The 14,031-nt window shown below is 37.1% G+C and overlaps 1 protein-coding gene across 1 annotated transcript in view; it reads right to left on the bottom strand.

Annotated features, from left to right (window-relative positions):
- LOC137624223 (uncharacterized) overlaps positions 1-13,748 on the bottom strand; it is an 80,985-nt gene extending 67,237 nt beyond the window's left edge. The window contains exons 1-3 of the mRNA XM_068354725.1: positions 13,597-13,748; positions 695-3,657; positions 502-554 (exon numbers count right to left, since the gene is read on the bottom strand). Of these exons, the coding sequence (XP_068210826.1) occupies positions 502-554; positions 695-3,637 (2,996 nt within the window). The 5' untranslated portion in view covers positions 3,638-3,657; positions 13,597-13,748. The remainder of the gene's footprint in view (positions 1-501; positions 555-694; positions 3,658-13,596) is intronic.
- Positions 13,749-14,031: the final 283 nt, after the last annotated feature.

A 14,031-nucleotide genomic window follows, 5' to 3' on the forward strand; every position in this document is an offset into this window, starting at 1 on the left:
GATAAGATACGGAATGAGGTAATTAGGGGTACCACAGGTGTTAGAACACTAACAGATAAGATCCAAGAAAGTAGACTGAGGTGGTATGGTCATGTCATGAGAAGAGATGAACAGTATATTGGGAAGAGAGTAATGAAAATGGAGGTACAGGGAACGAGAAGGAGAGGGAGACCAAAGCGAAGGTGAATGGACTGTATCAAGGATGACCTTCGATCAAAGGGATTAACCGGTGATGAGGTGTGGGACAGGTAGATGGAGAAAGCTGACCAGAAACATCGACCCCACATAGAAGTAAGAAAAGATGTAGACGAAGAAGAAGAAGAGACCAAATATACGTAAAGCATCCACAGTTATATAGCACCTGAGATAAAAAAACCAAATGCACTTATTAACAAGTGTTGGAGAAATTTACTTCAAGACTTTCAACATTTCCAAGATACTACTGTAATTCTATACTCTGCGAAAACCTGATAAAAGTGGTCAACCACTATAGCAACTTACTTGGGGTGAATCTGAAGTTTGTTACCAGCAACACTGTCTTTTTTACTGTCAACCTAAATACAGAAAAATAAAAATGCTATCAGTTTGTAAAAATAAGACACTTGTAATCTACCTACAAAGATTATTTAAGAAAATTATATTCATCAGACATGGAATTCACAATCAAAAAACATGGGAAGAAAACACATCCCACCTCTGAAGGTGACTTGCTCCTTTTTCTGTCACTTCTGCCCTGACTATCCTTTTTCTTATCTTGGTCAGTGCTTTTTTTCCTGCTTTCATGTAAACCATTTCGACTTTTGTTTTCTTGGCTGATTTTACTCTTGTCTTTGGAATCAGGGGAACTTTTCCTTTTATCTCTAGAATCTGATGGGGACTTTCTTTTATCTCTAGAATCTGATGGGGACTTTCTTTTATCTCTAGAATCTGATGGGGACTTCCTTTTATCTCTAGAATCTGATGGGGACTTTCTTCTATCTCTAGACTCTGGACTTCTCCGTCTACCTCTTGAGTCCGGACTACTTTTCCTGCTCCTTGATTCAGAAATCTTCTTACCCTTGGATTCCGGGCTCTTTCTTCTACTTCTTGATCGATTTCTTTTATCTCTGGATTCAGGGCTTTTCCTCCTAGTTTGGCTACTGTCCTTCTTATCATCATTGCCCTTTTTCCCCTTTTCTTCAGTCTTTCCACCTTGGAGGACACGTTTCTTTTCTTGGTCCTTACCTTTTGCTTGTTTGTTTTGAGCTCTTGCTTCTTCTTGAGCCATTATTTCTTCATCAAAAAGACTTCTGTATTCTGCATCATCTTCTATAATAAGTAATTCATCAGCATCCAGACTACTGACATCGTCATCTACATTTTCATCTGGATCCTCATAATCTAACTCTTCATCATCACCAATAATAGAACATTGGTCTTTTTCATCATCAAGAACATCATCTTCATTGGCTGTTTCATCTAAGTTATCAACACCATCAACCTCAATGAATTCATCAAAGTTAATTTCATCAGATACCTCGCATGTATCATTTGTTTCTTTCTGTGTTGTACTTTCACACGTTTCTTCAACATGTTCCATGTTTGCTGTTTCTTCAACAGCATCTTTGTTTGCTGTATCTTCAACAGCATCTTTATTTGCTGTATCATCAACAGCATCATTATTTGCTGTATCTTCAATGACATCTTTGTTCATTTCATCTTGTACTGTTTCTTTGTTTATTTTATCTTGTTCTGTTTCTTTGCTTACTTTGGCAGTCACTTTCGCTTTTTTTGGTGTATCTTGTACTGCTGCTTTGTTAGCATCATTTAGTAATTTTCTCTTTTGTCCTGGCATTACCCTAACATCCTTGACCTTTTCAGAGGCAGGGGACTCCATCACATCTACTTCCATCTTCTCTGAAATGGCAGAACTTGGTACCTCTATAATTTCTTTATCTGCAGCTATTTTGATAGCAGGCTTTTGTACTGCACCTCTTTTGATAGCTGGTTTTTGTATATCTCTCTTAATAGCTGCCTTTTGTACTGCAACTACCTTTACAGTATTCATTTTACTTTTCAGTGGAACTTTCACCTCTTCCTTGCTATCTGGTGTTACACTAGCATCCCCTTTCGCCTTTACCAAGGGAGGTGCCTCTAATAAATGTTCTGTCTCCATTTCTACTGAACTGTTGCAAATAGGAGCTTTAATAGGTTCCTTGACTAAAGGTTTTTTGACAGCTAACTTTTTCATAACCTTACGGGGTGCTTCTTTAACTTCATTATTTGCAAAAACTTTAGCCTCAGTTTTATCATCTTCAACATTCTCTGCCTTTTGTGGAACTGGCTCTATTTTAATGGGACCTTTAGTCTCTGCAGGGTATATAGTTCCTTTACTTTCAACTTCTGTTATTCCTTTCTTGCCTTTTACCTGTCTTGAAGGAGTAACATTGACAATTTCTGTGCTATGAGACTGCACTTCATCAGCAGTATTTTTAATCTCTGGTGTATCAGAATTTTCTTTATCTGCAACCCTCCTGAGAATTCTCCTACCCCTTGTAGTCTTTGCCGAAGTGTCACTCAAATTATCTTGGCTTTGTGAAGGTATTTCTAGCTTCACTTCCATTTTCACAGCATTATCAACACCTGGAGTACTTTTATTTTCTTTATCTGTGATACATAACTCTCTTTTTTCTTGAAAATCACAATCCATCTCTTCTCCAACATTCACAGGAACTTTGACTTCTGCAACATTTACTTTCTCAACTAACTCGCCTTTTGGGGTAACAAAGGTTTCTTTTCCACTTTCTTCTTTTATATCAAGGGTGCTATTAACCTTCAGCTCTACATCCTCTTCCATCTTCAAGTCAGTAACATCTTTGGCTTCAAATTCAGGCTCCTTTTTTCCAGGTTTTGGACTTTTCCACAAACCTCTTCTCTTCAGAATCCGAGGGCTCTTTGTGTCTTTCATAGTGGAATCCTCGCTTCCTTTCACATCTTTCTCCTCTACATCCCTACTGGAATCAAGGACAACAGTCTCCACTTGAGTCTTCTCTACATCTACATCCTCCAACCTACTTGTGGTATCAGTGTCCTCACTCTTCCCAACTGCTTTACCTGGCGACTGTGTTCTTGACGATCCTCTTGCTTTTCTTCCTCGTACAGTTTCTTTAACTTCTGTTACTGTTTCTTTGACTTCTTCAGTTACTGTCTCTTTGACTTCTTCGCTTACTGTTTCTTTAACTTTTGCCGCGGGAGTTTCAGAGTTATTCACACCCTCCTGAGATGTTATCTCTACATCAACTTTTTGGGGTGACAAAGTACGCCGTGAAACTCTAGTTAGCCGAATGACTGGAGTTTTAAGCACCTTTTCATCGACAATCTCCTTAGGTTTCACAGTTTCAGAGTTGTTCTCCTCCTCTGCTGGTAGGGCATCTGCCGCAGTTCTCCTGCTTCTCCTCCTCGGGGTGCTAATCTGTGAAAGAGGTTCAGGTAATGCTGTTTCAAGTTCACTTGGAGATATATCAGCGGTTGTGCTCCCTTCAGCTGGCAGGGGCTCATTTTTATCTGTTGCATAGCTTTCTTCTCCATTGGTAGGTTTTTCTTCAGTTTCTTCCAATGGCTTTGGTATCTGCGTTCTAATCAATCGTCTTCGAGGCATCACAAAAAATTATGTACGACCTAGAAAAGAAAAAAAAAATAAGTCAGTAAATAAGAAATAAAAGGAACTGGGTTTGATTCCTCTCCCAAAACCAACATTAATCTAACCAATAGCAAGCCTCCATCCACCATATCCCTTCTTCCAATGCCTCTCAAAAGGGTGAATATTTATGTGCAACTTGCACAACACTTACGTGTTTGGACACAAAATTGATCAAAACATCTACATTACAGTTAGTGAGTGCATTACTGATAAAGAATTCTTATCTATTGTTTTTAATACAGTATCTATTACTGCTAAGTTATCTAATATGGAAAACCTTAGTTCAGACCAGACAATATCTGAGGAGACATACTATATATTGAATTACGAATTACCATCAATTTTTTTTAACAATTTCGCTTGATACAATAGTACAGAGATTATTTAGTTTATGAAAACAGCTGCTAATGACAAGTTTGTGCATACAAAACTAATTTTTCCCACAAGAATAAATGGCAAGCCTGTCTAATGTGGATCCTAAGTACCTAACTTTTCTCAAATTAGCTAAAATAACCATATTCTACCCGAAATAATTAAAATTATAAAATGAACGAAGTACATATACTATTATAGGTCCAAATTTTGCCTAAAAATTATATACATGATTTTCTCTCTGAATCAGGATGAGTAAAATCATCAGTGAAACTACTCCAAGGTCTGGTAACTGCTTGAACCTAGTAAACACAAGACTCTCCTAGTGTTATAACAAAAAAGATTGGTTATCCAGTAGGTACATCTGACCACGACTTGGTTACAAGACTGAGCAGCCTGTCCCTGATTGTCTTACTTATGTAAGATAAATAGAAACATCACAAATACACTGGAATAGCATTTCGAGTAATTTTTTTCACCCAAATTGGTAAAAAAAAAAAAATGTATAAAATAGGGTGCATGGACGGAAAAACCAGCTCGTACATGGGGTATGGAAATAAAAAAGTTAAGAACCACTGTTACAGGCAATTTGATTTAACAGTAAAAACAAAGTACTTAGAAATCCCTAACAAGCAATTTACAATATCAAAATATCCCAAATTACTGATTTGTAAATGAAGGTTATAAACAATGGCAGCATTGCTATTCAAGATGTGAACATCCTCACTACACTGAATTTAATCTGCAATTGGCTGCATCACACCAGTGTTCCTACAACATCTAATTTTCTGAAATTGTGTGGAAACAGTTGGGCGCCGACCTTCCAATGGACACAGCAATGTTACAGAAGTCCAAACACAATCCTTGTGAACAAACTGCCTTCTTATTGTATTTATAAATCTTAAGTTAACTGTATATGTGAAATTTTATTACTCACTTGTAAATAATTTTTATTTTAAAGTTTCTACAGTGTAAATAAATGTTATAAAGTCTACAACCCGTCATTGTGCACCAAATGCTCAAATATGGATATTAAGAAAACTGGACTAAAAATAAATTATAATCGTAAGGGACAGAGATGTCTTGACATGGACATATTTGTCCAGTTCCCCTTAAAAAAAAAAAAAATGCAAACACCATTTCATTATCCAAGTGCACTGTTTACTTTTGGGGCACCGATGGTGAGTAACTATGCATGCATTAATTACATTAACTTTTGGATGCCTTCTACTTATTAGATAATGATCTATAGAATTTTGCTCTGCCGTATGCACGTTTCACTTGCGTTTAAACTATCCCAGTGATATGTTCTGGCAAGCAGACTGTTTCGCTACGCATAATAACTCCGTGGGCTAGTATTTCAGCGTTAATTATCAATTATACAAACTTAGAGGGGTGAATACACACTTACCAAAGGGATGAGTTTTAGCTTTGCACTCTAGCATCTGTTCAAACATGGACTTAGCTTCGATTTCCAATGATCACATAAATATATCAAAACATGTGCATGTACCCTAACCTTTGATTAACATGATCAATAAAATAAGAACTATGATTATTAAGCGTATTCTAATATAGAACATAAATACCAAAGGTTTAAAACATAAGCCGTTGAGCCCTTTATCCTGTATTCTGTTCGGACAAATAACTTTTGACAGAAGCACCACCTATCAGTGTTTTTCTGAACTACCAGGTGGAAGAAGGCTCCTGTGATCTGTGGTATGAAAAAAGGCACAAGGCGCGATTTTTTTTTTTTTTATTGAAATCAGTTAACTTCATTAACAGAGGTTTCTGCCAATAGTATATGGAATCTAAAAAAAATGCATTAGAAAAGATTTATTCAATTACGCGCATTTAAATGTCCTGACCGATATTGCACCAATTTTATAGTTTAACCCAAAAGAAAACCAGTTAGAAAAATTTAAGTAGGATTCATAGACTTGGATTGAAAAATCAAAAGCATTACATATTTACAATGTTTCACAATTTGTTTACAAGACGACGCTTTCCATATACTGTACTGCCAAATTATACATATGACGAAGTGAAAGTAAGAGAAACTGGCAATTTAGGAGGAGTGGAAGTTAATAAAAGAAAATTCTGTTGGGATTGCAAGTGATGTGTGTGGCAAGAAGGTTGTTGGAGGCAGCATGAGGAAGGGCAGTGAATGGTGGAGTGAAGGTAAAAGTGGAAGAGAAAAAGAGGGCTTTTGAAGAATGGCTGCAGAGTAATAGTATAGAGTAGTATGAAAAACATAGAGAAAAATGTGGAAGTAAAGCGCAAGGTACGTGAGGCAAAGAGGGCAGCTGACCTGAGGTGGGGTCAGGGATTGGGTCATTCATATGAAGAGAATAAGTAGTAGTTTTGGAAAGAAGTGGAGAGAGTAAGGAAGGCTGGCTCAAGAATTGAAGAGACAGTGAAAGATGGAAATGGAAGGTTGTTAAAAGGCGAGGAGGCAGGGAAAAGGTGGACAGAATATTTTGAAAGTTTACTGAATGTTGAGGATAATAGGGAGGCAGATATAATTGCTGTTGCAGGTGTTGAGGTGCCAGTGATGTGAGATGAGAATGAGAGAGAGATTACAATAGATGAAGTGAGGAGAGCACTAGATGAAAAGAGAGTAGGAAAAGCGTCTGGTATGGATGGTGTGAGCGCTGAGATGTTGAAGGAAGGGGGTGTGACTGTACTTGAATGGTTGGTGAGATTGTTTAATATGTGCTTTGTGTTGTCAATGGTACCAGTAGATTGGGTTTGTGCATGTATTGTACCACTATATAAGGGTAAGGGAGATGTGCATGAGTGTTGTAATTCAAGAGGTATTAGTTTGTTAAGTGTAGTTGGAAAAGTGTATGATAGAGTAATGATTAATAGGATCAAGGATAAAACAGAGAATGCAATCTTAGAAGTACAGGGTGGTTTTAGAAGAGGTAGGGGTTGTATGAATCAGATTTTTACAGTAAGGCAGATATGCGAGAAATATTTAGCAAAAGGTAAGGAGGTGTATGTTGCATTTATGGATCTGGAGAAAGCATATGATAGCGTTGATAGGGAAGCAATGTGGAATGTGATGAGGTTATATGGAGTTGGTGGAAAGTTGTTGCAAGCAGTGAAAAGTTTCTACAAAGGTAGTAGAGCATGTGTTAGGATAGGAAATGAAGTGACTGATGGGTTTCCGGTGAGAGTGGGGCTGAGACAGGGATGTGTGATGTCGCCGTGGTTGTTTAACTTGTATGTTGATGGAGTGGTGAGAGAGGTGAATGCTCGAGTGCTTGGACGAGCATTAAAACTGGTAGACGAGAATGACCTTGAATGGAAGGTAAATCAGTTGTTGTTTGCGGATGATACTGTACTGGTTGCAGACACAGAAGAGAAGCTTGGCCGATTAGTGACAGAATTTGGAAGTGTGTGTGAGAGAAGGAAGTTGAGTTAATGTGGGTAAGAGTAAGTTTATGAGATGTACGAGAAGGGAAGGTGGTGCAAGGTTGAATGGAGAGTAACTTGAGGAGGTGGATCAGTTTAAGTACTTGGGGTCTGTTGTTGCAGCAAATGGTGGAGTGGAAGCAGATGTACGTCAGAGAGTGAATGAAGGTTGCAAAGTGTTGGGGTCAGTTAAGGGAGTAGTAAAAAATAGAGGGTTGGGCATGAATGTTAAGAGAGTTCTACATGAGAAAGTAAATGTACCAACTGTGATGTATGGATCGGAGTTGTGGGGAATGAAAGTGATGGAGACAGAAACTGAATGCGTTTGAGATGAAGTGTCTAAGGAGTATGGCTGGTGTATCTCGAGTAGATAGGGTTTGGAACGAAGTGGTGAGAGTGAGAACGGGTGTAAGAAATGAGTTAGCAGCTAGAGTGGATATGAATGTGTTGAGGTAGTTTGGCCATGGTGAGAGAATGGAAAATGGCTGTCTGCTAAAGGAGGTGATGAATGCAAGAGTTGATGGGAGAAGTACAAAAGGAAGGCCAAGGTTTGGATGGATGGAGTGAAGGAAGCTCTGGGTGATAGGAGGATAGATGTGAGAGAGGCAAGAGAGCGTGCTAGAAATAGGAATGAATGGCGAGCGATTGTGACGCAGTTCCGGTAGGCCCTGCTGCTTCCTCCGATGCCTTAGATGACCGCGGAGGTAGCAGCAGTAGGGGATTCAGCATTATGAAGCTTCATCTGTGGTGGATAACGGGGAAGGGTGGGCTGTGGCACCCTAGCAGTACCAGCTGAACTCGGTTGAGTCCCTTGTTAGGCTGGGAGGAACGTAGAGAGTAGAGGTCCCCTTTTTTGTTTTTGTTTCATTTGTTGATGTCAGCTAACCCCCAAAATTGGAGGAAGTGCCTTGGTATATGTATGATGTATGTATTGTTTTCCTCTACCACTTCTTCATAATTTAAAACAACTCGCCACAAGGGAAAGAAGTTAAAATTATAAAAAACTATATTAAAAAAAAGAGAAAAACTAGCCTGGTCTTCCTCACTAAAAGACCTGGGGATGTGTGTATGATAGCGGCCACCTGTATATCTCCGAGCCATGACCTGAAACTGACATTGTCAACCAAACAGGAGTCTGTGATACCAGCATCTATTTGATATACATTCAAAATATATACCAAATCAAAAATGGAGTAAATACTCAAGTGTCCATAAAATATACAACTCACAATTGGTGACTTTTGAGTAATTACTACATTTTCAATTTAGTATATATTTTGAATATTCATCAAGCCTACGATTTAGTAGCAGTAGGAACTTCAGTTTGATTGACTATGTTGACAATGAGTGTAGGTAATAATGGCCATGGAAGAAATGGCCATGGTAAAAATGGCCATATGGGTAAGGTAGATAAAAATGGCCATGGCCAAAGCCAAAAGTCGATACTGACTACAAAAAATAGTATTAAAAAATATTCAGGCCTGTCTAAATTATTACTTATTTTGTGAAAAGCAAATACAAAATCAGTCTCATTCTGAGAATGCTCGTGTTTTAAACACTCTATTGTCTGCTATAGATATTTTTATGAATAAAGAGTTTTGATCTGGCTCTGTTTTGCAGTTAGGATATTTGAATTAGGAGATCAACCTGATCACAAATTATGAAATATGTTCACTAGATCTTTCTGAGAGGTGTTGGGCACAACATTCACCTGTAAAGATGTGATTTCATTCTGATGAACTTTTATTGTGTGCTTATTTGCTAATGTTCTACATGTGTATATCTTTTCTCTATCTAAACATCATTAAAAGATAAAATCAATGAATATATATTTTAAGTTATCACTTGATTTGGGCTTCATATTTATCGATAATTTATTGAAGATTACTTAATCCTTTCACGACTTTTGGATAATCAAATAAGAAAATCAAATAATATACTTGCAAGAAAGATGTCTTCATAGTAAACAAAGTTTAGGCCTATGAGTAAACTGCTTTTTACAAAATAAGTAATAATTTTGATTAAAATATAAAACATAAGCATTTTCTTCAAAATGAGGCCTACCTTATATTTTCTGAATATTTTTAATACTATTTTTTGTAGTCAGTATCGACTTTTGGTTTTGGCCATGGCCATTTTTACCTCCCTTACCCATATGGCCATTTCTTCCATGGCCATTATTACTGTACACCGTTGACAATGTCAGTTCCAGGTTGTTTGGTGAGGTAACCAAGCTATTAATTTTTATTTTTAATTAGTTTTTTTTTTTTTTTTTTTTTACAATTTTAACTTGCTTCCCATGTGGTAAATTGTTTTAAATTAATTTAAGTAATGGATGAAACAGTAGCTATGCATAATTTGGCAGTATATGGAGAGCGTGGTCTTATAAACAAATACCAGAAGACGCAAATCTGCTACACCGTCTATGATCGGGGATATTTATTAGAAATCTAACAGCTTCTGCTCCGCCTTGGGCTCGCACTTCACACATGGAAAAAGAAAAATATCAAGCTCATTTATACTGACAAGTGGTACATACTGATCTGTGCATGTTAACCCCATTGATTATCATTTCGGTATAGTTTTACTGTAATACAGATTCTCATTTCGAACAAAAAATATGTTTTCCCGTAGTAAATAATGTGATTTGACCGAATGTGACCATTTCAACAGCAAACAAACAGAACAACCAATTCGACTAAGACGACGAACTGGTTGCTGTTATTACGGATGAAATGAAGGTAAAAACCGGTTAAATCACGTTATTTTCTACAGGAAAACATATTTTCGGTTAAAATGTTTAAATATAATGACTAGTTCAAATTCCGTGTCACTTCACTCACATATGTACTGCGAACGCTAACATTAGCAACGTTACAATGGCATTGCTAATGTTAGCCATGCTACGATACAGTATTAGCATGTGTATTTTAAAGCATTTTACCCTATGGGTAATTTTGTATAATATTACATCGTGTGACTACGCACAAGAAATATATGATTTCCTATAGCAAATGACGAGATTTAACCGATTTTGATGACCATTTCAATCGCAAACAAACAGATCAACCAATTCGGTTAGTTTTAAGTTGACGAATTGGTTGATGTTATTACGGATGAAATGAATGAGAAAACCAGTTAAATCACGATATCTACTATAGGAAATCATATATTTCCTGTACGAAATCACACAATGAAATACAATACAAATGAACCATATAAATATTAACACTGTGGACATATATACTGAGTTAAAATATATAAACAACAGATGTCGGGGACGATAACATTAGCAACGCTACCAATGGTTGACAGAACTACCAACGATGACGAATGGTACACAGTGTTACCAACGGCACGATGTCATTACTAGAGGTAGAAATAAATTTTTCCATACGTAAACTAAATACTACTACCATAAAACTATTACACAATAAATAAAGAGTACCAAAAGGCCACAGAACCTAACAAACCCACCTAACCTTGCCTAGAAGTACCCCGGTCACAAAACACATCTAATAAGAATGGGGGAATGACTTACCTTGATACACAGTACTACCAACGGAGACGAATGGTACACAGAACTACCAACGACACGATGTCATTACTAGAGCTAGAACTGCTAAATATCTCCTCAGATATATTCAATAATTTCTCCATGTAAGTGGTACGAAATATATAAAAAGTACAGAAAGGCCACAGAACCTAACAAACCCACCTAACCTTGCCTAGAAGTACCCCGGTCACAAAACACGAATAATGACTATTGAGGAATGACTTACTTTTATGAAGGAAACGTCGAAACTTGCTGGACTCGGTTGGGGCAGTTTAAACGATGAGGAATAACGGTATTATTTTACTGTATTACAGATCCTAACAAACCTAGAAGTTCCCAGGACACAACCCCTAACCCCCTTCCCAGGTCACAACCACTAGCCGGGGGCTTGCCCCCGACCCGCTCCCCATGTCACAAACTTGTACTGGCAAGAAGTAATATTGAGCTTCGCACTCTAAAAACGTTAAAATTAAAGACATGAATGACTTACTTTTAAGACCCAGATCGGTGTTTCCTCTAGGTTTTAGATACCTTAGTTTGGGTATTGCAGTAATATACGTGAATGTCTTTCCTGTAGGATAGGAAGGAACAGCAATTGGGGCACTGTAAACATTGAGGTATTACATTGTGTGATTTAAGGAAATTATCAACAATGGATGTTGTATAAATAAATAACCATGAAATTTAGCAAATGCTTTTAAGTATGGAATATTGCAACCGTTTCAAGTTTCTATAACTTCCTCCATCGCAAAATACAAAAAAAACTCATTCGAAATAAACACCTGACAAGGACTATAGTTTCCACGGAAAAGGATTTGTTGAGAGGGGTATGAAGAGACCACGTAAAGAGATAAGGGAAGGGGGTAGGGAAATATTAACCCCCACCCCCTGGGCAAACTTACCATACATATGGGTTCGTGATCGGTTAACGGGAAAACAACGGAGTCTAGAGAGTAAACATGAATGAATTAGAATGGGAAACTTGTCCAGAGCAAGTATTCATGTGAAATCCGGGCGTGCAAGGTAATAACAAAATGTATAAAAGTAATATAGCAAGATAGAATGGAGTGTATGATAATTAATATTTAATGGGAATATAAAATAAGGTGATTTTATAAGATATCGGATAATAAAACAAGTAATAATGGGGTCAAATGTAATATGTACAGTATAGGAGGATATTACATAAAAGGAATGGTATAGTTGTACTGGATCAAGTCATATACTTGAATAAAGCGGGTGAAGTTGAAGTTAAATTTTGTGGGTAGAGAAGAAGACATCCTATTGGTGGATGTGGAGTCTATGCACATGGGGAGGAGATTATGCTCAAAAGGTCGAAACCTGCTATTTACAAACACAAGAACGAGAGCGACAACAAGTGAACCGTAGAATGACAAAAAATCAATGAAAAACACTGCTAATGTTAGCATGTTACGCTGACATTGCTACTGATAGATTGCGAAGCTCAATATTACCATATTTTTTCATCGGTTTATCCAAGATGATGTATAGAGAAGAAAAGGCTTGTTTTACCATTATATACCGTTTCCCCACCCAAAACCCAGAGTTCTCACTGGGGGTTCCCCATTATCATTGGATATATATATATATATATATATATATATATATATATATATATATATATATATATATATATAATATATATATATATATATATATGAAACTATTCATTTGCGACGGGAACAAGTGTCATTTTCGATGAACAGTGTTTTCTAAAGAAAACAAATATTTTTTCCCTAGGCTACATTGCCCTGTAATACAGTAAAATAATACCGTCTCTTCTACCTTTAAAGATATATTTAGTAGATTAAGTTTGTATAGTGGATATGTAACAAAAAAGTACTAGCCAACATGCCTAACGCACGTAGAGAGACGCATTCCGCTGGCCAGAACATAGGAGCAGCAAGATAATGTTTAATGGCGGCCGAAGTGAGCATACAACGGAGTAAATACAATAAATAGCTCAATTAAGTAAACATATTCGTATTAAGATGAAAACTGCTACATACGACTAGACTCCATAGAAATTGAAATGGAAAATCCCGTATTTATGGATGCGGAAGTCTGGCAGACAAGTCTCCGTTTTGACCAGGTTTCAGTACTATTAATCTATTTTGATTACGGTAACCATTTTGTTACAATGATTTACTGCTTTGTTAAGGTTAGACAACATCTCTCATTTATCTTGTTTTCTGTATACTCTCAAGCAAAAATCTAGTCTTCCCACCCTGGAAACCCGCCATCGTCGTTGTTGCCTTCCTCTTAGGTTTAACTACGCCATTAAAGCAATGGTTATCTTCACTCAACCATGACAGAGATTAACAAGTGTTCGTATCATGTACAGATAAGGTAATTGGCACAAAAATCACAGAAAGACAGCATCTAGAATATTAGCGGCGCTTGACTGGAAGCCACGCGTTATTCAATACACCATTTGATTATCGTCCATTTTGGGACAAACCAAGGTCGGGCCACAAAGAACTCAAAATATTACTATTTTACAGGTTTAACCTTCGTCATTCCTAATATTAACTGATCGTACACATACCTTGCAATGCGTTGAGAGTGGGTGAATCTAATTCAGTTTGTTATTAATTAACAGTGGCAATACACGTAACAGTCTTTTCCAGAAGGAATATTACACACGTTTCAGCGGTTAACAACTGCGCTGCTATTCTGCGCATACGCAGTAGCCGCCTGTGGTGGTGGCAGTATTGCCAGATGTGTTTATCTAAAAATCCCCTAAACTCATGATGAAAAATCCCTAAAACAACCCAAAAATTCCTAAAACAACCCAAAAATTCCCATTTGCAGAAGTATATTGTCTTTTGGTCTTGTAGGCTTTACTAATATAGAAATCATTCACTATACTACGTATAAGTACAAGCAAATTAATTGCAACAATATAAAGGTTTATTCATCTTTGTTTCTTTCCATAGAAATTTGTACAGAATATCCCAAGCAGACACCTAAAATCCCCAAA

The sequence above is a fragment of the Palaemon carinicauda genome, chromosome 31 (genome assembly GCF_036898095.1).
Source record: "Palaemon carinicauda isolate YSFRI2023 chromosome 31, ASM3689809v2, whole genome shotgun sequence".
NCBI classification, from domain to species: domain Eukaryota; kingdom Metazoa; phylum Arthropoda; class Malacostraca; order Decapoda; family Palaemonidae; genus Palaemon; species Palaemon carinicauda.